Genomic DNA, 23011 nt, shown 5'->3' on the forward strand with positions numbered 1-23011 from the left:
GTTAAAATCTCCTAAAATAACTAATTCAGATGACAGAAAAGCTTTTAAATATTCAGAAATAGTATCAACAGCATCCTATTATAGCTGCTATAGTAAAGAGGTTGTGAGGGTATGTTAAATCCCTGGCCCTTCAGTCTCCATCAGCCCCAAACCAAGGGGAATACCCTCATCACTCATAGCACTGTGCTATCTAATGTAGGCTAACACTGACCCAGTGGCAAGTTACATCTAATATGGCTCTGCTATTGTGAGGGATTGTTCCAGGACATTTGATCTTGCTATCTCATTCCTTTCATATTTCTCATCTTTCTCCTCAGGTGTTCACTCGCTATGGGAAGTGTTACACGTTCAACGCGGGTGGTGAGGGCCACACCCCTCTCATAACTACAAAGGGAGGGATGGGTAACGGGCTGGAGCTCATGCTGGACATTCAGCAGGATGAGTACCTCCCTGTGTGGGGAGAGACAGGTGAGGACAAAAGTGTGTGTGTGTGTGTGTGTGTGTGCGTGTTTGTGGTTTAAGTCCAGTTCATTACACAGCTCACACGTGTGTTGCTCTATCAAACAGACCACTCTAGCTGCTCGCTGGAGCCAGTGGGTTCATTAGTTAAATAAAAGATGCATGGATGGTGCAGTGATCCCTGCCTCTGTTCTCCTCCCCACAGACGAGACAACGTATGAGGCTGGGATCAAAGTTCAGATCCACAGTCAGGAGGAGCCTTCCTTCATCGACCAGCTGGGCTTCGGGGTGGCACCTGGGTTCCAGACCTTTGTTTCCTGCCAGGAACAACGGGTAAGGACATTACCCTTATTTGTTAGACTTTATTTCAACAAAGAAGTAATAATTTTACAATATGCTGTAAGCACCACCTGTGTAACTGTTGTAGTGTTGAACACCTATGCAATTGTAGTTGTAGCTTATGTGTGTTATGTGTTTGTGTTCTAGCTGATATATTTGCCCCCACCATGGGGGGACTGTAAGGGGACACGGATAGACTCAGAATTCTTTGAGTCCTACAGCATCACCGCCTGCCGTATCGACTGTGAGACGCGCTACCTGGTGGAGAACTGTAACTGTCGCATGGTACACATGCCTGGTAGGTGAACCCTCCCACTCAGCCGTTTACCTAGTTTGGACTTTTTAAGTTTTCAAGTTCAACTCATATTGATTGATTCACTCTCTGTGTGCAGGAGATGCCCCATACTGCACCCCTGAGCTGTACAAAGAGTGTGCTGATCCAGCTCTTGGTAAGGAATAGATCCAGACTGCTGTTTCTTAGACCATAACAACTGTATTTTAGTCCCTATATCACTTACATGGACTAAAAAGAGAGGAAGTGGTAATGCTGTGGTCTTTCTCTTTGCTCCCAGACTTCCTGGTGGAGAAAGACAATGATTTCTGTGTGTGTGAGACGCCGTGCAACATGACCAGATACAGCAAGGAGCTGTCCTTCGTCAAGATCCCCAGCAAGGCCTCTGCCAAGTATCTGGCCAAGAAATACAACAAGTCAGAGCAGTACATAGCGTGAGTCTTGTGTTCCAAACACCAGATAAAAACTTTACAGTGGCTATAAGGTGAATGCACCGATTTGTAAGTTGCTCTGGATAAGAGCGTCTGCTAAATGACGTAAATAGAAATGGAAATGGAAATGGCAAATACATTTGCTTTGGGCTTTGGCCCTTGCATCTTTGACCCTCCAGTTCCATTTCCAATACACAGCAACTAAATAAAGATTTTCTCTATCAGAACCTTCATATGTAAACTGTTTGCTGTTTAGATGTTGAATATTGTCTCTTTCTGTAACAGTGACAATATCCTGGTTCTGGACATTTTCTTTGAGGCTCTAAACTATGAGATGATCGAACAGAAGAAAGCCTATGAAGTAGCAGGACTTTTAGGTATTTCAATGATGATGAAAAAATCATTAATTTTCTTTTAAAGGATACTTTGTTGGAGATGTGTATCTTTTGGGGAAGTTTCTTGTCTTTGATAATCTTGTCCTTCTCTGTCCTTCCCAGGTGATATTGGAGGTCAGATGGGTCTTTTCATTGGAGCCAGTATCCTTTCTATTCTGGAGCTGTTTGACTACATCTATGAGGTAATCTTTTAATTCTCTCTAGTACTCTACAGTGACAGAAAACAACCACATGTCCGTTATGCTTTCTGCCTGACTCATTATTGTAAGCTTTTAGAAAAGCAGAATGAAACATTTATGCTTGCTACACATAACTGTCAAAGAGGGAGGCACATACACAGGAATGACTCCAAAAATATACACATTTTCTCTTACCTTTTCTCTCAAATCGAGAGCATCACTGACCTTTGTAGGGTGCATCTATGTTTCCTCACAGGTGATAAAGTACAAGCTCTGTCGATGCTCAGAGAAGAAACACAAGCACAGCAACAACGACCAGGGAGCTGTTCTGAGCCTGGACGATGTGAAATGTCACGTCAGTAACTTTCACTAAGCATTTGCAGCTCTCAGAAGAAGGCAGCCATATTGCTTCATGTCTAAACATCTCAATGAAGAATTTCATGTGCATGAAGCCAGGTTGTTTTTGTAAAAGAAAATGTGTTCTAAATGAACGTACCTGGTGAATGTGTGTGGGGGGATATGTCTAGTTTTACCTTGCACACAGCAGGATACAAGACAACCAATCCAATGATCCACATGTATCCATTGGATTTCATTGTCTAATGTAAATGGCTTTGCAACAGAACAATGGAATACCAAATCGAAGATCAAATATACAAAAGTGTTATCTCTAAAACTTCTGTTGATATTTTTTTCTGAGCAACAGATAAGAAAATATAGTTAAAATGGATATCAATTGAGGTTGTGTTGTTGTGTATCAGCTTGAGAAACATGTCTTCACCCCATCAATTTCCATCAAGTTGTCTTAAAATCTTAGTGTCTAATTTAAAAGGGTGCTTTCTACAAATGTTTAAAGCATATCTGCAAAAGGATACACTTTTAAATGCATGACTATATTGTCTGTTAACTCTGCTTTTCTCACTGGGTGTCTTTCATGAGTTTACAGGGTAGGTAGCATAAACGTAACCACATGTAACATATGGATTTTCATTAGTATACGCATCAAAAGTCAAAATGCAAAGTTACACCTCACTTTTCTATTTTTTGAGTATTACATAAAACCGATCAGAATTCCGAAGAATACCGAAGTCATGTTGGAAAATGTTTTCCCGGGATGTGATGTAATATTGAGGACCTGGCAAGCCAGCCTTTTCCATATAATGTAAACTCAGACAGAAATAACTTAAAATATATAACTTAAAATTAAACCAAATCATTTGCACTCATGACTACTGGTTTCAATTGAATTTTCGGCCAACTTACAAACAAATACTTTATGAATTTATTGTTACAAATCAATGTGCAAGGTTGCTAGCCAACTAGCCTGTTAACGGTATCCCTAGTAGCCTTTTAACGTTAGCCCTACCAGCCTGCTAACATCATGTCAGGTAGGTAACAATAGCTATTTAGCCAACTAGCTATTAGCCTAGCTAGCCTAGCCAACCACCACAAACACAACACAACTATAACCGCAGATCAAAAGCAAAGAAAGAGCACAGACTTACAGATTGATAGCTGGGGCCCATCCGATAGTAAAACTATTAAAAGAGTACAGGCTGAGTTAGCTACCAAAGCAAGGGGGAGGCGGGTGCTTCACCAGGGAGGGAGAGTCAGGGAAATCCAATTGCTATATTGCGAGAAAAATCCAAAATAGATAGATTCCAGATGTCAGTCAGCTAGTGGGCTAGCACTAAGCCAAGGTGGAAAAAGTTACTCACGTAGCCAGAGAACTTGCCGAAAAGTTGACAAAACAAAAAGGAGAACAGATGCGGTACTACACAATTAGAGCAAGCAGATATGTTTTTCTCTTTCTTTTTGAGCCCACAGTAAGAAGGCACCAGAGCCTGACGTGCTAACAGGTTCCCACTAAAGAGCATGAGGATGCAGCATGGCCGCACGTGCCCATCTGTTCATTGTTTACATCACACTTCCTCCTGATTGGTGGATTGTAGCTCACCACGGTCAACACTTGGTCTGGAATGTAATTACATGCTAGCATGGCTAGTGGCTAACGATAGCCAGTTTGAGCAAACTACCGAGCTAGCATACAAACTCGGTAGCACAGAGTAGATTATCCATATGACATTGAGAAATAGTGCATTGTGGGTAGTTTAGAAGATATCCGGAAATAAGTTAATAAATATGTATTAACCCAAAAATATAACTATATTTGTACTTATGGGTAACCAGATCATGACTACAACTAAGTTACAAAGTCTTTGATCACACTGTGTTGTTACATTGGTGAGTAAAAACTCATGCTTCCTACCCTTTAAGTTTAACTTGTCTTTTTGTTTTGTTATTTGCTCATACTCCCACTCTTTTTTTTGTCACCCTATCCATTTCACATTATCCACCCCAGTCTCTCCATGACAATGCTCATCCACCACCTCCATACTCTGCCAATATGCTACTTTATCACACAGAGCGGAGTAACTCAGAGGACTTCACCTGCTGAGCCAATCAGAACACAAGGGAGTAAGGAAGTGGAGCATTTCAGTTTGATTCAAAAGTAGACAGATGTCAGAGTATAAAGCTTATTTGTACAGAATCTTGATGATGGGAAATACGTAACACTTCAATAGCACTTAATTCTCCACTGGTGCAAGAGTAGTGCTAGCCACGTATAGCTTGCTTGATGATAATGACTGCAGCCACAATGTCATGAAAGTGGCTATTTCAACCCATGTATACTGAACAAAAATATAAACTCAACATGCAACAATGTAATTGATTTTACTGAGTTACAGTTCATATGAGGAAATCAGTCAATTAAAAGAAATTAATTAGGCCCTAATATAGGGATTTAACATGACCAGGAATACAGATATGCATCTGTTGGTCACAGATACCTTTAAAAAAATGGGCCTCACAATGGGCCTCAGGACCTCGTCACAGTATTTTTGTGCATTCAAATTGCCATTGATAAAATGTAATTGTGTTCGTTGTCTGTAGCTTATGCCTGCCCATACCATAACCCTACCGCCACCATGGGGCACTCTGTTCACAATGTTGACATCAGCAAACTGCTTGTCCACACGACGCCATACACGTGGTCTGCGGTTGTGAGGCCGGCTGGACATACTGCCAAATTCTCTAAAACGATGCAACAGCTCTGGTGGGCATTCCTGCAAACAGCATGCCAATTGCACGCTCCCTCAAAACTTGAGACATCTGTTGCATTGTGTTATATGACAAAACTGCACATTTTAGTGGCCTTTTATTGTCCGCAGCACAAGGTGCACCTCTGTAATGATCATGCTGTTTAATCAGCTTCTTGATATGTGGATGGATAATCTTGGCAAATGAGAAATGCTCACTAACAGGGACTAAACACATTTGTGCACAAAATTTGAGCGAAATAAGCTTTTTGTGCATATGGAACATTTCTGGGATATTTTATTTCAGCTCATGAAACATGGGACCAACACTTTACATGTTGCATTATATTTCTGTTGGCTTTGGTTGTGTGATGGTGGAAAATGTCCTCTGATCGGCTTGTAGATATTTGGTTGAATGTGTGATAAGATCTTCAGGGCTCCCCACTGGGTTGCATGTATGTCATCATAAACTGTGTTTTCTGTAAGCAGTATATTGGCATGTTTGTCCATGTTACATCTGATGTCTGTTTGTGTGTATGGTTGTGTGTGTGTGGGGTGGGGGGGGGTGATGGGGGGTGCATGCCTGACGTGAAGGTGGGGGGGGTGCATGTTCTTTTTGAGTGTGTCTGTTTGTGTTTTGAGTGTATGTGTGTGTGATACTTCAAGAGTAATACATTTTCTCAAGTTGATGAATAGCAGTCATGAAATTGGCACGTTTTCTAATTTACTCTCTATTGGTCAAGTTGACACAATTCAATGAAGTAGCATTTTCATAATGTATTATAGTGTAAAAAACAATTAATTTTCCAATTCAATAGATTGTTCACCATTTTCTAAGAAATAAAACGGAGAAGTCAAAATGGTGCTTTCCTTTTTAATAGTTATACAGCCAAATGAATAGACTAGATATAACTATGATGACAGATGTCAAAACACCTCTTTGACAATGGTAATATTGCCTGATTCCCCAAAGTTAAACCATTGGACCACTGTTACTACAATATATTTTAATATGAACCATTGGAGGTAGTTAGGAGCACCTACAAATGATGAAACCAATCTCTTATCACTCATGCCTCATATAGCTATGCTAGATGTCTTTCTCATAGGAAAATGGGAGTTATATGATAGTGTGTAACTGTGTAGTGTTATTCTCAAGCACAACAGTATCATCAACATGTAAATTGAATGTAAATAAAATGCTGCAAGTAAGGAATATGGATAATGTTCTGATCGTGTCTTGCCTACTGTTGTTGATGTAATTAATGTAGCTACAGTATGTGTATGTGATCTTACTTTTGTTTTTCTATGAATACTACCAGTTTACATGTTTTCAAATGTTTTATTTATCATAAAAGCAACAATAAAGTATAATAACATTTCAATTCAGTGGAATCTGGCTTCATTTTTGGCAAGATCTGAAGAAAGTATTTTTAATTTTTTATGATGGCCCTAACTTCTTACAACTGTTTCATATCCATGCCAGCTATACCTTTCCTGTACTACAAAGAAACAGAAAAAGCACATACAATACTTCCCAGAACTTAATTACCATACCAAAATATATGTACACAACATGGGGTAAAGGAAGTTTACAACCAGGGTCTATGTAAACCATGTCTGAATAGGCACTTTTCTGTGTAAAAACAACAGCTGAAAACTTCCTCTATTTGACCAAATTGTAGAATCTAAACTGCTGAATATATTATTCTATTAGAATGTCTGTGTTCCCTTGTGACCAGTCCCTCCCCCCAACAAGGTCCCCTTTTGTTACAACACTCCAATAGTGTCTCACACAAGACTCCCTCCTTCTGCCAGTTAGTGTTGCTTATGAGATTATGGTCTGTGAAATTAACATTTGAGACAATGAACAACACCCAAGCCATCTGAGGACAGCAGCTGAGATTCGTGCTGCATGCAGGACTTCTGCACGAGACCCACCAAACCCATTGAGATTAGTCACAGTGTTGGGAGGATAGTTAAGGGTGGTTAAAATACAAACGGGCAGGGTAGTGAAAATGTAATTGGAGGAGAGATACATCCCTGCCTGAGAGAAAGGTGACACAAAGTAAATATTTTCCCCCCTCCTTTTAAATCTGCTGAGTTGCAGATATGAAATCATTTGAATTGAGATCAGTGGAATGTTGAGTATGCCAGCCCTGCTAAACTAATCTGCTCAACAAAGGCTGCATTTTATTCAAGGTGTATATCCAAGGTCATGATGCAAGTCTCAGCTTTACATTTTAATTTTAGTCATTTAGCAGACGCTCTTATCCAGAGCGACTTACAGTTAGTTAGTGCATACATTTTTATTTTTTTTCATACTGGCCCCCTGTGGGAATCGAACCCACAACCCTGGCGTTGAAACGCCATGCTCTACCAACTGAGCTACATCCCTGCCGGCCATTCCCTCCCATACCCTGGACGATGCTTTGATTTCATAGTTTCTCATTAAGAATAATGAAGAGCCTTACAGTATGTCTCTCACAGTTGTGTTTTTTTTTCTCCAGATGGTGATGTTTGCACCTGTCTTTCTTTTCAAATTTTAATCAATTAAAACTGTCCCACATTGAACGGTTGACCAAGTTACTTTTCAGCCACGTTAGGTTACTTTTCAGCCTACTCACCAACGACTGGCAGTTCGATTAAGCTGAACCGTGGAGCACATGTCTATGGCCCGTGACGTGAACGGACAACAGCTGTGAGGGAGGTGCCCTTCTCAAATCGAACAGTATTCTGCGCCACTCGGTCATGTTGTCAACAAGGCAGCATATTTCAGATACGTATCCATAAATTATATGTTCGAATTAAAGCATATTTATCATCAGTAATCACTTTTGCATGAGAAACACAGAATCCTACTCATTAATCCACGTGCTTAAGTACTTAACCTACGTCACTTTTGTTATGAGACGACTTCGCCGTCGGCCAGAGCGGGTACCTGGCTCACGCCTGGGAGGTAGCCCGGTTCCAAAACGAATGCAATCACTTTTCACCCGGTGTAATCTCCTTGCACCGGGGAAAACCGGACCAGATAATCGAATGCCCTCAACGATAGTCCTTGGCTGAAAAGTGGGCGGGACTGTGTCTCCCCTCCGACTAACCAATGAAATAAGAGCTAGATCTACAAAGCCATTTGTGCACTGCTTTTACTTACGAAGTACGCTGTGTCAGTTCAATTCACATAACGTTTTTGTCAGTCGGTAAGGGTCGTTTCAATGGCAACTCCCAAGAAAGTCTGCATTATTGGCTCTGGCAATTGGTAAGAAAAGTTATCTATATTGAAGGCTTTGTGTGTGGGTGTACTGCAGCTAGCTATCATAGATAGCTTGGCTTCACTGACCAGCTAATGCTATCCGCATTTTCCATAGAAACAGGTCGCTCGAGCGGTAACTTTAGCTAGAACGGATCACCGAAGGTCGGGAGACCCCTGCCACATCTGTGCGTTACACCTTGACCAAACTGGTTCTGCTCATGTTAATTTTTGTCAATCCTCACCAGACGCGTTCATGACAAACAGGTTAATACAAAAGCCAACTATATTAATTTGGTGACAGGTCGAAACACACATGAAACATTCATGGGCATTTTAGCTAGCTTTCTGTTGCTAGCTAATTTGTCCTGGGACTGGAGATAAACATTGGGTTGTTATTTTACTTGCCAGAAGATACAGACCTTACCATTAAGCTTGTTTACACTGAGCTGCACTGAAGTCAGAACGCACAACACTAGGCTGGACACATTACATTTTTAACAATGCTTTTTTCTGATAAAAACGAGTTCATTGCATCCGCCATGGAGCTCAGTTTCATAATATTACCAGATGTCCAGCTGCTTGCCATAGTTTTGAAGTAATCCTGAAAAAAACAGGCCTTATTTTAGGCCATTTTTCACCCTGCCAGCTCCTATTAGTTCTATTGAGCACCGTGGCACCAACTCGCCTTCCAAAAGTTTTATTTCCAGCCCGTTGTTCTACGTCACAATGCCTGCTTCGCTATTGTTGGCAATGAGACCTGCCCAGGTTGAACCAATTGCTGATAGTTAAAACGTCAACAAGTTAAAACGTCAACAACAACAACAAAAATTACTCATGGAACTCTGAGGTCGTCCCATTGTTTCCTATAGGGGAAATATAGATATATGTCTGTCTATTTCGCCAAATATCTCGCAATGTGTATATTTTAATTTTTTTCACATCGGGCACCATTTTAATCACGACAATCTCCTCTTTCTAATTATGTAAGGCTGGGCAGCGTACTCCATTGTCATCGATCGCTAGACCAGAAATAGTCAGAAGTTGACTTTTTTTCCCCCTACTTCCTCGTTATGCAGACATAAGCACAGTTGACACCATCGAGGTGTGGATGTTTACTTTCTACACAAGTTGTTATTTTTCAGTTTTGTCCTAAGAACAGATTGTAGTGGTAAAATGAAAAGGTATACATTTTTTGGTGCCATTTAGGCGAAATTGAATTCTAAGCATAATCCCAGTCAAAATAGGCTCTGCGAACGTTCGATTCAATTAATTTGCTATGGGCTCGTGCTAGTGTTACAGTTTAGCCAACGTTCTATTGCCATTTTTCAGACTTGGGTGAATTTTCACTCGTTCTATTGTCCAGCCTAACAACACACTATCACAGCTTATTGTGAAATAGACACACATTACTTGTATGTACACAATTTATCACAACGCATTTCGTGTGAATTACACAATTTTTATTTCTTCATAGTTGAGGGCCTTATTACTGATGAATGTGTTTGTTTTTTATGACTGTTCTTTCTGCTTGCATTTTGGATTTATAATGATGTGTGTATTTTCTGTCATTTATGTAATTCAGGGCTCATCTGTAAAAGAGACCTTGGTCTCAGTATGACTCCATGATAAAATAAAGGTTAAATAAATAACGCATTTGTGTACATTACACAAATTCCAATTTGTTGTGGCTAACTTTAGCTAGGCCAGCTAGGTGGCTAACGTTAGCTAGGCTAGGGGTTGGGGTTAAGGTTAGGGCAAGTTAACATGCTAGCTAAGTAGTTAAAGGGTTAAGGTTAGGGGAAGGGTATGCTAACATGCAAAGTAGCTCAAAAGTAGTAAGTAGTTGCAAAGTAGCTAATTAGTGAAAATGCTAAAGTTATCCATGAAGAGATTCGAATACACAACCTTTGGGTTGCTAGACGTTAGCGTTATACGCCCACCAACTGGACTGGAGTGTGGACCTCGTTCATCTTTCAATCACCCATGTGGGTCAGTATGCTCGTAAAAACCAATGAGTCGATGGGAGAGGCGGGACTTGCAGTGTCCAAATTATATTTTAGCGCCTGGCTACACAGACACCTGTTGACGCGCGTGAGCAGTTTGGATGAAGTTATTGAATGTATGTGTACATTTATTTTGCAACACTTGTGCACACAACGCGGTCGGTTTAGTTAGCATGTTAGAGATGTTGACAATGAGTATGATGGGTCTAATCTTTAATGCCCTGGAAGCTCCGATTCAAACTCCCATTAGACAGCTCTGCAAGCGTTATGCCAAAATACGTTCCTTACTCACAAAATATAGAGTTTCGCTGAGTAACTATCTTCATTTACTCCAGCTACGGCCGGTATGTATTTTTACGTTCGTTTTTATATTGGGTGTTCTGGTTTTCTCCCGTCAATAGCTATTGAACCAAACATGCCATGAAAATGTTATATTGTGAATCAGGGGAGGATGGAGAACAAACAGCACCTTTGTGAATTTTGGATATATTTTTTTTTAAAGATTCACACAAAAAGGTTGATTGTTCTCCATCCTCCCCTGATTCAGAATATACCATTTTCATTGTCATGGCATGCTTGGTTCATGCAATTGACGAGAGAGAACCGAATATCCAATATAAAACTAGTTTTACCTCTGTGCCGAACCAAGGCTCTCTAAAAAGTTGGTTAAATAATACTTTCCTGTTGATATTTTGTCGCAAATTTCGAGCAACTGAAGAACAAACCGCACAGACAAGAGTAAGTTTACATAATTCTATTCCACATTCTGGCTTGTAAGGAACATTTACACTATTTTGCAGGCTTTAGTTTCAGGCTGTATATACCAGTTAATTGTGTATTACAGCCTGATTTATCAGACTAGAAGGACATTTGCTTTAAAAATGAAATGCAGGAAGTTAGCTGTTTTCCTACAAAATATATTTTCACAAAAATATATATATTTGGGGGGATCCTGGAGGTAGGGCCCCAAATGCGTTAGTCCAGCCCTGTTACCCACCTGCCATGCCAATTAAGTGAAGCTGCTTTCGGCTTGAAATGACGTACAGTTTCAGGTAGAGTTTGCAACATTTGTAATCTTTAATGTATCACCACAGGTATTAATCGAGTTATGAGATGAATAGTGCTGTTGCAATGTAATGTAATGTTAGCCAGAATTGGCCACTGCATGCAAGGCCAACAAACAAACTTTAGCTGGGTGACCATCAATCCAACTGACCTCAACCATAAAATGGAGCAACTACCATTTGCCTATTTAATAGGATAATTGAGAAGTCAATCTTGCAAGTTGCACATTTGCAATACGATTAAGTTGTTTGTGGTTTGGGCTCCTTTCCAAAAAGTATTTTTGTCACTTGCATTCTTAATTCTAGGGTGCATTGTGCAGAGTTGAATTGTTCTTGTAGAAAACCATAGACCGAATAGAATAATGTGTATATTGCAATTTCTCTACTACACAGGGGCTCTGCCATTGCCAAGATAGTAGGCGCCAATGCTGCTCATAACTCCAAGTTTGACAACACGGTGACCATGTGGGTGTTTGAGGAGATGGTGGATGGTCGCAAACTGACAGAGATCATCAACACTGACCATGAGAACGTCAAGTACCTGCCTGGACACAAGCTACCCCCCAATGTGGTGAGGAGCACATCGCATGGTGCTATGTGTTGTAATCCTACTCAGGAATGTGAATTTAAAAAAAATATTCCTGTTTTCTAGAATCCTTTATTCACATAATTGAAATTGACCTACCCCTAAGCCAATACCTGTTTTGCCTGTTTCAATGTTACCCTCATCACATCTTTGCCTAATGCTGTGTGACAGTTTGTTCTGTCACAACTAGGAGGTCCTAAACCTGCTTAGTAATAAACTGCTGTGGGGAATGATGTCAGCTGCCTTCTGCTGGACCATATGTGTAAAGGGTCAGCCCTGGCTCAGTTATTATGTTTTGCAGCTGTCCTTGCAGCTCTCAGTACCTCTCACTACAATCCACAGTACACCCCATAGCAATTTCCGAGAGGAGTTCTCCCAGGATTAGAATGAAACTAAACTAACTACTCCGTGAACCCCTGCCCCGTGGCTTGCACTCAACAGATTTGGTAGGATGAGTCATGCTGACTTGACTCATTTAGCGCAGTCACTGCATTATGTTACACAATTATAAAATAACCGTTTTTAATGAAATTGTTTCTGGCGAGAGGACAGATTTTTGATACCTTTTGATGTAGCTTTGTGGACTGTGGCACCCACTATTTAGAATTAATAACTCTGTAGCTCAGCTGGTAGAGCACGGCGCTTGTAACGCCAAGGTAGTGGGTTCGATCCCCGGGACCACCCATACACAAAAATGTATGCACGCATGACTGTAAGTCGCTTTGGATAAAAGCGTCTGCTAAATGGCTTATTATTATTATTAATTTGACAATGTGCAACTTGACGAAGATCCTTGCAGGATCTAAACGTTGTTTGTTTGTGATGGAGCTTATGAGTGTGCAGGCTCTATTTCTTTTATATTTACAATGTGCAAGAACTACATGAGACAAGCAGACCAAGACCAGTGCCCTTACTGTCCCCTCTTCTGTTTCTCCCCCAGTTGGCAGTTCCTGAGCTGGTGGATGCTGCCAAGGAAGCAGACATCCTAGTGTTTGTGATCCCTCACCAGTTCATTGGCGGAGTGTGTGACACCATGAAGGGGAAGATAAAGATTAATGCACTAGGAATGTCACTCATCAAGGTTTGGCTAATACCCATGCTCTCTTCACTCTCAGTTGGTAGAGCAGGGCTCTTGCAACGGCATCATAGTTTGATTCCCGGTACCACCCATATGTGTAAAAATAAAAAAATATGTATGCACGCATGGCACTAAGTCGCTTTGGATAAAGGTGTCTGCTAAATGGCATACAGTGTCTTAAGAATGTATTCACAACCCTTGACTTTTTCCACATTGTGTTGTTACAGCCTGAATTTTAAATGGATTAAATTGAGATTTTTTGACACTGGCCTACACACAATACCCCATAATGTCAAAGTGGAATTATGTATTTTTAACTTTTTTTCAAATTAATTACAAATGAAAAGCCAAGTCAATAAGTATTCAACCACTTTAATGGCAAGCCTAAATAAGTTCCGGAGTAAAAATGTGCTTAACAAGTCACATAAGTTGCAATAATAGTGTTGATTTTTGAATGACTACCTCATCTTTGTACCTGTCAAAGTCGCGTCAATTCAAATCTGGTATTAGGAACAAAAGAGGTCAACACGACTTCTAAGATATACTAGTTATTTTAATTAATGCAAAAACCTTCAATGGTAAATATGATGTTTCGTATATACGGGCTCTCTGAGATGTCTCGCAGGACACCCCAGACAACTAACACATTGTTTCAGAAACAATACCCAAATACTCTGACAGAGAAAGTTTCCCACTTCTCTGCTGGCCAATTAGAGTAAAGACTTGAGCGTGGTTTAAACTTTCTCAGCCAATCCGTTGGTTCAGGGGTTGGTCTCATCTCCTCGGCGCCATTTGTTGCACACTTCAGCCAGGCACAAGATTATGATAACAACCTATCATAGTGAGAAGAGCCAGCTCCCTTAGACATCATTCCTACGTCCAAGGAAGGCTCACATATAACAAAGAACCAGTATAGTCTAGAATTTGGAGGCAAACCCTTATCTCCCTTTACCCCCTAAAACAGCTCTTCACATCAATCACAGCCTTGCCAGGTGTCACAACCTACATTAGCCCAGTCAAGAATGAATTCTTTCTAAGTTAGTCATCCCATCAATTTAGGAGAATAATAAATCCCCAATATACCCCACACATACAATTATCAGGAAGGTCCCGTAAACACAGAATTTCAACCACAAAGACCAGGGAGATTTTCCAATGCCTCACAAAGATGGGCACCTATTGGTAGATGGGTAAAAAATTAAGCAGACGTTGAGCATGGTGAAGCTATGAATTACACTTTGGATGGTGTATCGATACACCCAGTCACTACAAAGATACAGACATCCTTCCTAACTCAGTTGCCGGAGAGGAAAGTAACCGCTCAGGGATTTCACTGAGGCCAATGTTGACTTTAAAACAGTTAGAGTTTAATGGCTATGATAGGAGAAAACTGAGGATGGATCAACAACATTGTAGTTATTCCACAATACTAACCTAATTGACAGAGTAAAAAGATGGAAGCTTGTACAGAATACAAATATTCCAAAACATGCATCCTGTTTGCAACAAGGCACTAAAGTAATACTGCAAAAAATGTGGCAAAAGCAATTTACTTTTTGTCCTGAATACAAAGTGTTATGTTTGGGCCAAATCCAATCCAACACAATACTGAGTACCATTCTCCATATTTTCAAGCATAGTGGTGGCTACATCATGTTATGTGTATGCTTGTAATTGTTAAGGACTGGGGAGTATTTCAGGATTAAAAAAAGAAAAGGAATGGAGCTAAGCACAGGCAAAATCCTAGAGGAAAACCTGGTTCAGTCTGCTTTCCATCAGACACTTGGAAATTAATTCACCTTTCAGCAGGACAATAACCTAAAACACAAGGCCACATCTACGCTGGAATTGCTTACCAAGAAGAAAATGAATGTGGCTGAGTTACAGTTTTGACTTAAATCTACTTAACAATCTATGCCAAGACCTGAAAATGGTTGTCTAGCAATGATCATCAACTAATTTGAGAGAGCTTGAAGAATTTTGAAAAGAATAATGTGCAAATGTTGCACAATCCAGGTGTGGAAAGCTCTTGTAGACTTACCCAGAAAGACTCACAGCTGTAATCGCTGTCAAAGGTGCTTCTACAAAGTATTGACTCAGGAGTGTGAATACTTAAGTAAATTAGTTATTTCTGTATTTCATTTTCAATAAATTTGCCAAAATTTCTAAAAACATGTTTTCACTTTGTCATTATGGGGTATTGTGTGTAGAATTCATTTTTAATTCAGGCTGTAACACAACAAAATGTGCAATACGTCAAGGGGTATGAATACTTTCTGAAGACACTGTATATTATTATGTAGGTTATAGCTCCACTGTAATGAATAGTGGGGTCTGAATAGTGGGGTCTTATTGACACCCTTGGCCCTGATAAAGATAAGCAATAATGACTGTATAAAATAAAACATTCATTCTGAGCTATATTGTATACTCAAATAAATAATTAGGAAATTATTATTATATTATTTTATACTAATACAATTTCACAGAGAGAGATTTGGTTTAACAAGTAATACTTTTTTTTCTCAAAGGTAGGGGTAAAAATTATTGACACCCCTAAAGATTCTGATTAAATAAAGTAGTCAATTTTAGTATTTTGTCCCATATTCCTAGCACATACAAACTTGTTAAATGTATTTGCAGTTCGTTTTGGTTTTGTTTCAGATTATTTTGTGCCCAATATACAGTGAGGGGAAAAAAGTATTTGATCCCCTGCTGATTTTGTACGTTTGCCCACTGACGAAGACATAACACAAAAAGACAAAACAGTCTATAATTTTAATGGTAGGTTTATTTGAACAGTGAGAGACAGAATAACAACAAAAAAATCCAGAAAAACGCATGTCAAAAATGTTATAAATTGATTTGCATTTTAATGAGGGAAATAAGTATTTGACCCCTCTGCAAAACATGACTTAGTACTTGGTGGCAAAACCCTTGTTGGCAATCACAGAGGTCAGCGTTTCATGTAGTTGGCCACCAGGTTTGCACACATCTCAGGAGGGATTTTGTTCCACTCCTCTTTGCAGATCTTCTCCAAGTCATTAAGGTTTCGAGGCTGACGTTTGGCAACTCAAACCTTCAGCTCCCTCCACAGATTTTCTATGGGATTAAGGTCTGGAGACTGGCTAGGCCAATCCAGGACCTTAATGTGCTTCTTCTTGAGCCTTGGCCGTGTGTTTTGGGTCATTGTCATGCTGGAATACCATTCCACGACCCATTTTAAATGCCCTGGCTGAGGGAAGGAGGTTCTCACCCAAGATTTGACGGTACATGGCCCCGTCCATCGTCCCTTTGATGCGGTGAAGTTGTCCTGTCCCCTTAGCAGAAAAACACCCCCAAAGCATAATGTTTCCACCTCCATGTTTGACGGTGGGGATGGTGTTCTTGGGGTCATAGGCAGCATTCCTCCTCCTCCAAACACGGCGAGTTGAGTTGATGGCGTAGAGCTCGATTTTGGTCTCATCTGACCTCAACACTTTCACCCAGTTCTCCTCTGAATCATTCAGATGTTCATTGGCAAACTTCAGACGGGCCTGTATATGTGCTTTCTTGAGCAGGGGGACCTTGTGGGCGCTGCAGGATTTCAGTCCTTCACGGCGTAGTGTGTTACCAATAGTTTTCTTGGTGACTATGGTCCCAGCTGCCTTGAGATCATTGACAAGATCCTCCCGTGTAGTTCTGGGCTGACTCCTCACCGTTCTCATGATCATTGCAACTCCACGAGGTGAGATCTTGCATGGAGCCCCAGGCCGAGGGAGATTGACAGTTCTTTTGTGTTTCTTCCATTTGCGAATAATCGCACCAACTGTTGTCATCTTCTCACCAAGCTGCTTGGCGATGGTCTTGTAGCCCATTCCAGCCTTGTGTAGGTCTACAATCTTGTCCCTGACATCCTTGGAGAGCTCTTTGGTCTTGGCCATGGTGGAGAGTTTGGAATCTGATTGATTGATTGCTTCTGTGGACAGGTGTCTTTTATACAGGTAACAAACTGAGATTAGGAGCACTCCCTTTAAGAGTGTGCTCCTAATCTCAGCTCGTTATCTGTATAAAAGACACCTGGGAGCCAGAAATCTTTCTGATTGAGAGGGGGTCAAATACTTATTTCCCTAATTTAAAATGCAAATCAATTTATAACATTTCTGAAATGCGTTTTTCTAGATTGTTTTGTTGTTATTCTGTCTCTCACTGTTCAAATAAAACTACCATTAAAATTATAGACTGATCATTTCTTTGTCAGTTGGCAAACGTACAAAATCAGCAGGGGATCAAATACTTTTTTCCCTCACTGTAAATGAATGGTAAATAATTTGTCATTTCGAGTGACTTTTATTATAAATAAGAATAAGATATGTTTCTAAACACTTCTACATTAGTATGGATCCTACCATGATTACGGATAATCCGGAATGAATCGTAAATTATGATGAGTGAGAAAGTTACAGAGGGTCAATGCATGCTAACCTCCGCTGTTATTGGTAATGATAAAAAAAATACTTGTTCCAAAAAATATTTCTCTAAGCAATTGTATTAGTATAAAATATTTTAAATTCCCAAATTTTTGGGAGCATGCAATATAGCTCAGTATTTGAATTATTTATTTTATACAGTCATCATTGCTCATCATTATCAAGGGTGTCAATAATTTCAGACCCCACTGTACGTCTTTTGAATTGCTTTACTGTATGTACTGTGTACTCCTGTTATGTGTTCTACTCCAGGGTGTGGATGAGGGTCCTGACGGACTGAAGCTCATCTCTGATGTGATCCAGGAGAAGCTGGGCATCACCATGAGTGTGTTGATGGGGGCCAACATTGCCAACGAGGTCGCCGATGAGAAGTTCTGTGAGACCACTATCGGTTAGACTCCTGGGGGGGGGGAAGAGGAACATTTTATTTATGGGAGAAAAATTCACATTGTGATGGGCTTGGGTTATCATTATCTTACATACTTTTGAATGGTGTGCTGTCCTGCGTTTTTTCCCTTTCTGAACATTTGGTTTGGGTAAATGTATACAGTGCAAACTGAAAAGTAAGGCATTAATTTAGACAGTTTTGTCAATGTGTGTGGAGACATAGTTTAACAAGTTAAGTTATTAGAGATTGAGCTGGAGTAGTAAAAGTAAATGGGCCAAACATGTTTTGTGAGGCACAGCCTGTGCCAGATTTAATCAAACCGCCAGAAAACGATGTCTCTGCTCAAGGCTACCCAGTCAGCATGGGGTAAAGTGTAAGCAGCATTGTACTGGCTGTTTACATTACAAAGAGTGGGCTGGCTTGTTTAATGGTAGTTCTCCTTTACACTTGTTATTGTATCTAGCCAGAGGTGAAAGTAGAATTAATTTCTTCCCGGGACGGGACCTCCTATACGCGCTTGTGTGTGCACCACCATTTTTTTGGTATGCCATCTATGTAGTGTATTTCAAACATGACATAAGTATATTGAGGGCCATTACTGCAGTTTTTTTTTTTGCTTGTGACCTTACCATGAAAACCCTGTGCCCTAACCTATAACTAGACCCTGGTAATTAGGCCTTTAATTAGGGCCTGGACCTTGAGTTTCCTCGTTATGTCACATGGTAAGTGCTAGAGTTTCATTACATTTTTGTTAGGATTGAAAAGGGTTAACTATTTCTCTCTCCCATTCTCCCTCTCCCCAGGATGTAAGAATAAAGAACATGGGGCTTTGCTGAAGGAACTCATGCAGACCAGTAACTTCCGGGTCACGGTAGTGGAGGAGTCCGATGTGGTTGAAATCTGTGGAGCACTGAAGGTGAGCACTCAACCATTAAGGCTGTGTTTACACAGGCGGCCCAATTCTGATTATTTTCCCACTAATTGGTCTTTTGACCAATCAGAACAGCTCTTTTGCCAATAATTGGGAAAATATCAGAATTGGGCTGCCTGTGTTAACGCAGCCTTAGAGATTCTGCCTGGCCTCGCCTTATTTAATGTCTAGTCATATTGTCTCAACGTCTGAATCTCAACACCTTCCTCATTTCCAATTGTATACTTTCTACTTGCCCTTCATCTACTACTTAGATGAAGGACAGACAAGAGAAAGTGTGCTTGTAAGAAAAAAGACTGTCCTAATGTGTTGAAGCCATTAACCCCTGCCCTCCTCTCTGTGGCTGTCAGAACATTGTGGCTGTGGGGGCGGGATTCTGTGACGGCCTGGGCTTCGGGGACAACACCAAGGCCGCTGTGATCCGACTTGGGCTGATGGAGATGATCGCCTTTGCACGCATCTTCTGCACCGCCGGGCCCGTCTCCTCGGCAACCTTCCTGGAGAGCTGTGGCGTCGCCGACCTCATCACGACCTGCTACGGCGGCCGCAACCGCAAAGTGGCCGAAGCCTTCGCCAAGACGGGGAAGGTGAGACTAACTTAATTGGCTTTTGGATAAAGACAGGGTGATGTAAAAATGAAAGATGGTTTGAATTATAGCCTTTAGGATTGGAAGGGGGAAAATACAGTAGATGAGAGCTTTAAAGGGATAGGTCGAGATTTTTACTTACCCAGAGTCAGATGACCTCATGGATACCATTTGTATGTCTCTGCGTCCAGTATGAAGGAAGTTGGAGGTAGTTACGTAAGCCAACGCAGAGAAATGGTATCCATTATTTCATCTGATAAAGGGCTTAATTGCCAAAAATATCACACTATCCCTTTAATTATAAGCTTTGAAAATAAAGGGGGCCAGAGAGTGAATTTCAGTTAAATATATTTTTTGGGGGGGAGAGTGGCCTTGACTTCAACAGCCATGTTTTTATTCTGCTCAGTCAATTGAAGAGCTGGAGAAAGAGATGCTTAATGGACAGAAGCTCCAGGGACCAGCAACAGCAGCTGAAGTCCATGTCATCCTAAAGAACAAAGATCTGCTTGACAAGTAAGTTGGCACAGAAATCAAACAGCTCTTTCACCCATTACATCTGAAATGGTAAAAAATAATGCAGTTATTCTCAAAGGCCAAAGATAATGACTGTGACAACTCTACAATCCCCCTCTCTCTCTCTCGTCCCAGGTTCCCACTGTTCAACGCTGTGTACCAGATCTGCTACCAGGGCCATCCGGTCACAGAGTTCATCAAGTGTTTGCAGAACCACCCAGAGCATATGTAGACTAACAGACTGGCCAAGTGGCTGGAGAAGAAGGATCAACACCACTTTCACTTTGTACCGGTTATAAACTAGATGGGGAAAATACGCACAATCACATAGTCCACAGCTCCGATGCAGCAAGCAGCCTTCAACGGACGACGTGAAGTAAGGTTAGCTTGCATTGGACTTGTGGTGTATGCTGCAGCTATTCTACTGTGTACAGTCTTTCGGGTTTTGTACGTACCTCCTATGTTTTATAAGTGGTTTTCTACAGGAGTATGATGACCCAGCATGTATTTGTTGCCGCCAAATCAGATGCCACTGTCCGTCCTCAGCTGTTATGTTGGCTCGTCCATTGTGATACCTCACTTCGTTATCGTTTGGCTTATTCATGTTGTGTTTAGGCTTTGTAGCAGATGCTAGGCTATTTGTGTCCTTTTTTCGCTTGTCTTAAGTAATTCTGATTCTCTCTGCATCCTTTTGACGTTTTATGACTTGTATTGTATGGGTTGTTAGGCTAGTTGCTCGATTCAATCCATGTCGCAGAAGTTCAGCTCTATAGCACTATTTTAATTTAAAGGAAAGGTTCCTGCGTTCATGGAGACTGCATATGTCCGCTCAATCGGAAATGACCTTTACATTTTAATCACGCAATAGTGCTGAACTTCTGCGATACGAATTGAATCGAGCCCTAGATTTACAAAGCAACTGTTAAAAAAAAAAAAAAAAGTATGTGCCTTACAATGCCACATTGCTGAAAAGTCTTGGCTGTTTGTGCTTTGTGAAACCAAATACTTTTTCCCTTATCGTCCTTCCATGAAGCCATTCGTCACCATGATGCTGCCTTTGAATTGCACTAACATGTGGCTTATGTTTGAAAAGGGTGTATTTAAAAAATAAGATTTACCTTTTTAAATAAATTATTTATTCCAGTACTGTCAAATGGCTGCCCTTTTCATTTGGCTACTTGTTCAGCTCTAGAGGGCAGTTCTATTTCTGTGATGTCAACTGGAATCTCAGTACTGTAGCTCATGTGGTCAGAATAAATAGTTGCTATTTACATGGACAAGCACACGTCAGAGCGAGGGAACGGAGAATCGAAGCAATATGAAAGCTAAAGACTTTAACAGCCAAGCGAGAGGCACTGAATAAAACGGGTCTACAGTTACTGGCTAGCTCCTGGCTGTGCGGGCTTTTTTCTCCAACCTAGCTGTAACTGTCTTTTTTTGAATTATATCTTATTGTACTTAAGTAGAAGTCATATTTCATAGAAATCTGGAAACAGGACAGCTACTTTAGGTTTCACTTCTACTTTACAAAACCTGATACGAACCACCACAAATCCAGACAATTGTAATACAAAGCTTTTCTTTATTGATTATTTATATATATATATGGGGAAAAAAGTATTTGATCCCCTGCTGATTTTGTACTTTTGCCCACTGACAAAGACATGATCAGTCTATAATTTTAATGGTAGGTTTATTTGAACAGTGAGAGACAGAATAACAACAAAACAATCCAGAAAAACGCATGTCAAAAATGTTATAAATTGATTTGCATTTTAATGAGGGAAATAAGTATTTGACCCCTCTGCAAAACATGACTTAGTACTTGGTGGCAAAACCCTTGTTGGCAATCACAGAGGTCAGACATTTCTTGTAGTTGGCCAACAGGTTTGCACACATCTCAGGAGGGATTTTGATCCACTCCTCTTTGTAGATCATCTCTAAATCATTAAGGTTTCGAGGCTGACGTTTGGACTCTAACCTTCAGCTCCCTCCACAGATTTTCTATGGGATTAAGGTCTGGAGACTGGCTAGGCCACTCCAGGACCTTAATGTGCTTCTTCTTGAGCAACTCCTTTGTTGCCTTGGTCGTGTGTTTTGGGGCATTGTCATGCTGGAATACCCATCCACTACCCATTTTCAATGCCCTGGCTGAGGGAAGGAGGTTCTCACCCAAGATTTGACGGTACATGGCCCCGTCCATCGTCCCTTTGATGCGGTGAAGTTGTCCTGTCCCCTTAGCAGAAAAACACCCCCAAAGCATAATGTTTCCACTTCCGTGTTTGACGGTGGGGATGGTGTTCTTGGGGTCATAGGCAGCATTCCTCCTTCTCCAAACACGTTGAGTTGATGCCAAAGAGCTTGATTTGGTCTCATCTGACCACAACACTTTCACCCAGTTCTCCTCGGAATCATTCAGATGTTCATTGGCAAACTTCAGACGTGCCTGTATATGTGCTTTCTTGAGCAGGGGGACCTTGCAGGCGCTGCAGGATTTCAGTCCTTCACGGCGTAGTGTGTTACCAATTGTTTTCTTGGTGACTATGGTCCCAGCTGCCTTGAGATCATTGACAAGATCCTCCTGTGTAGTTCTGGGCTGATTCCTCACCGTTCTCATGATCATTGCAACTCCACGTGGTGAGAACTTGCATGGAGCCCCAGGCCGAGGGAGATTGACAGTTATTTTGTGTTTCTTCCATTTGCGAATAATCGCACCAACTGTTGTCACCTCACCAAGCTGCTTGGCGATGGTCTTGTAGCCCATTCCAGCCTTGTGTAGGTCTACAATCTTGTCCCTGACATCCTTGGAGAGCTCTTTGGTCTTGGCCATGGTGGAGAGTTTGGAATCTGATTGATTGATTGATTGCTTCTGTGGACAGGTGTCTTTTATACAGGTAACAAACTGAGATTAGGAGCACTCCCTTTAAGAGTGTGCTCCTA

The 23011-nt window shown here is 40.9% G+C and overlaps 2 protein-coding genes across 2 annotated transcripts in view; both read left to right on the forward strand.

The window, feature by feature from the left end:
* LOC121538106 (acid-sensing ion channel 1) overlaps positions 1-4852 on the forward strand; it is a 70341-nt gene extending 65489 nt beyond the window's left edge. Inside the window, exons 3-10 of the mRNA XM_041845885.2 lie at positions 318-468; positions 665-792; positions 946-1096; positions 1191-1247; positions 1371-1524; positions 1807-1898; positions 2019-2098; positions 2352-4852. Coding sequence (XP_041701819.1) covers positions 318-468; positions 665-792; positions 946-1096; positions 1191-1247; positions 1371-1524; positions 1807-1898; positions 2019-2098; positions 2352-2468 — 930 coding nt within the window. The 3' untranslated portion in view covers positions 2469-4852. The remainder of the gene's footprint in view (positions 1-317; positions 469-664; positions 793-945; positions 1097-1190; positions 1248-1370; positions 1525-1806; positions 1899-2018; positions 2099-2351) is intronic.
* A 3467-nt stretch (positions 4853-8319) lies between these two features.
* Positions 8320-21225, forward strand: LOC121538105 (glycerol-3-phosphate dehydrogenase [NAD(+)], cytoplasmic). The gene is made up of 8 exons (XM_041845884.2): positions 8320-8458; positions 11913-12090; positions 13046-13186; positions 17905-18043; positions 18844-18956; positions 19322-19558; positions 19965-20071; positions 20207-21225. Exons 1-8 carry the CDS (start codon positions 8415-8417, stop codon positions 20301-20303), a joined length of 1056 nt encoding a protein of 351 aa, XP_041701818.1. The 5' UTR covers positions 8320-8414; the 3' UTR covers positions 20304-21225.
* The last annotated feature ends 1786 nt before the right edge of the window (positions 21226-23011 follow it).

This window comes from Coregonus clupeaformis, chromosome 24, assembly GCF_020615455.1.
Source record: "Coregonus clupeaformis isolate EN_2021a chromosome 24, ASM2061545v1, whole genome shotgun sequence".
Classification (NCBI taxonomy): domain Eukaryota; kingdom Metazoa; phylum Chordata; class Actinopteri; order Salmoniformes; family Salmonidae; genus Coregonus; species Coregonus clupeaformis.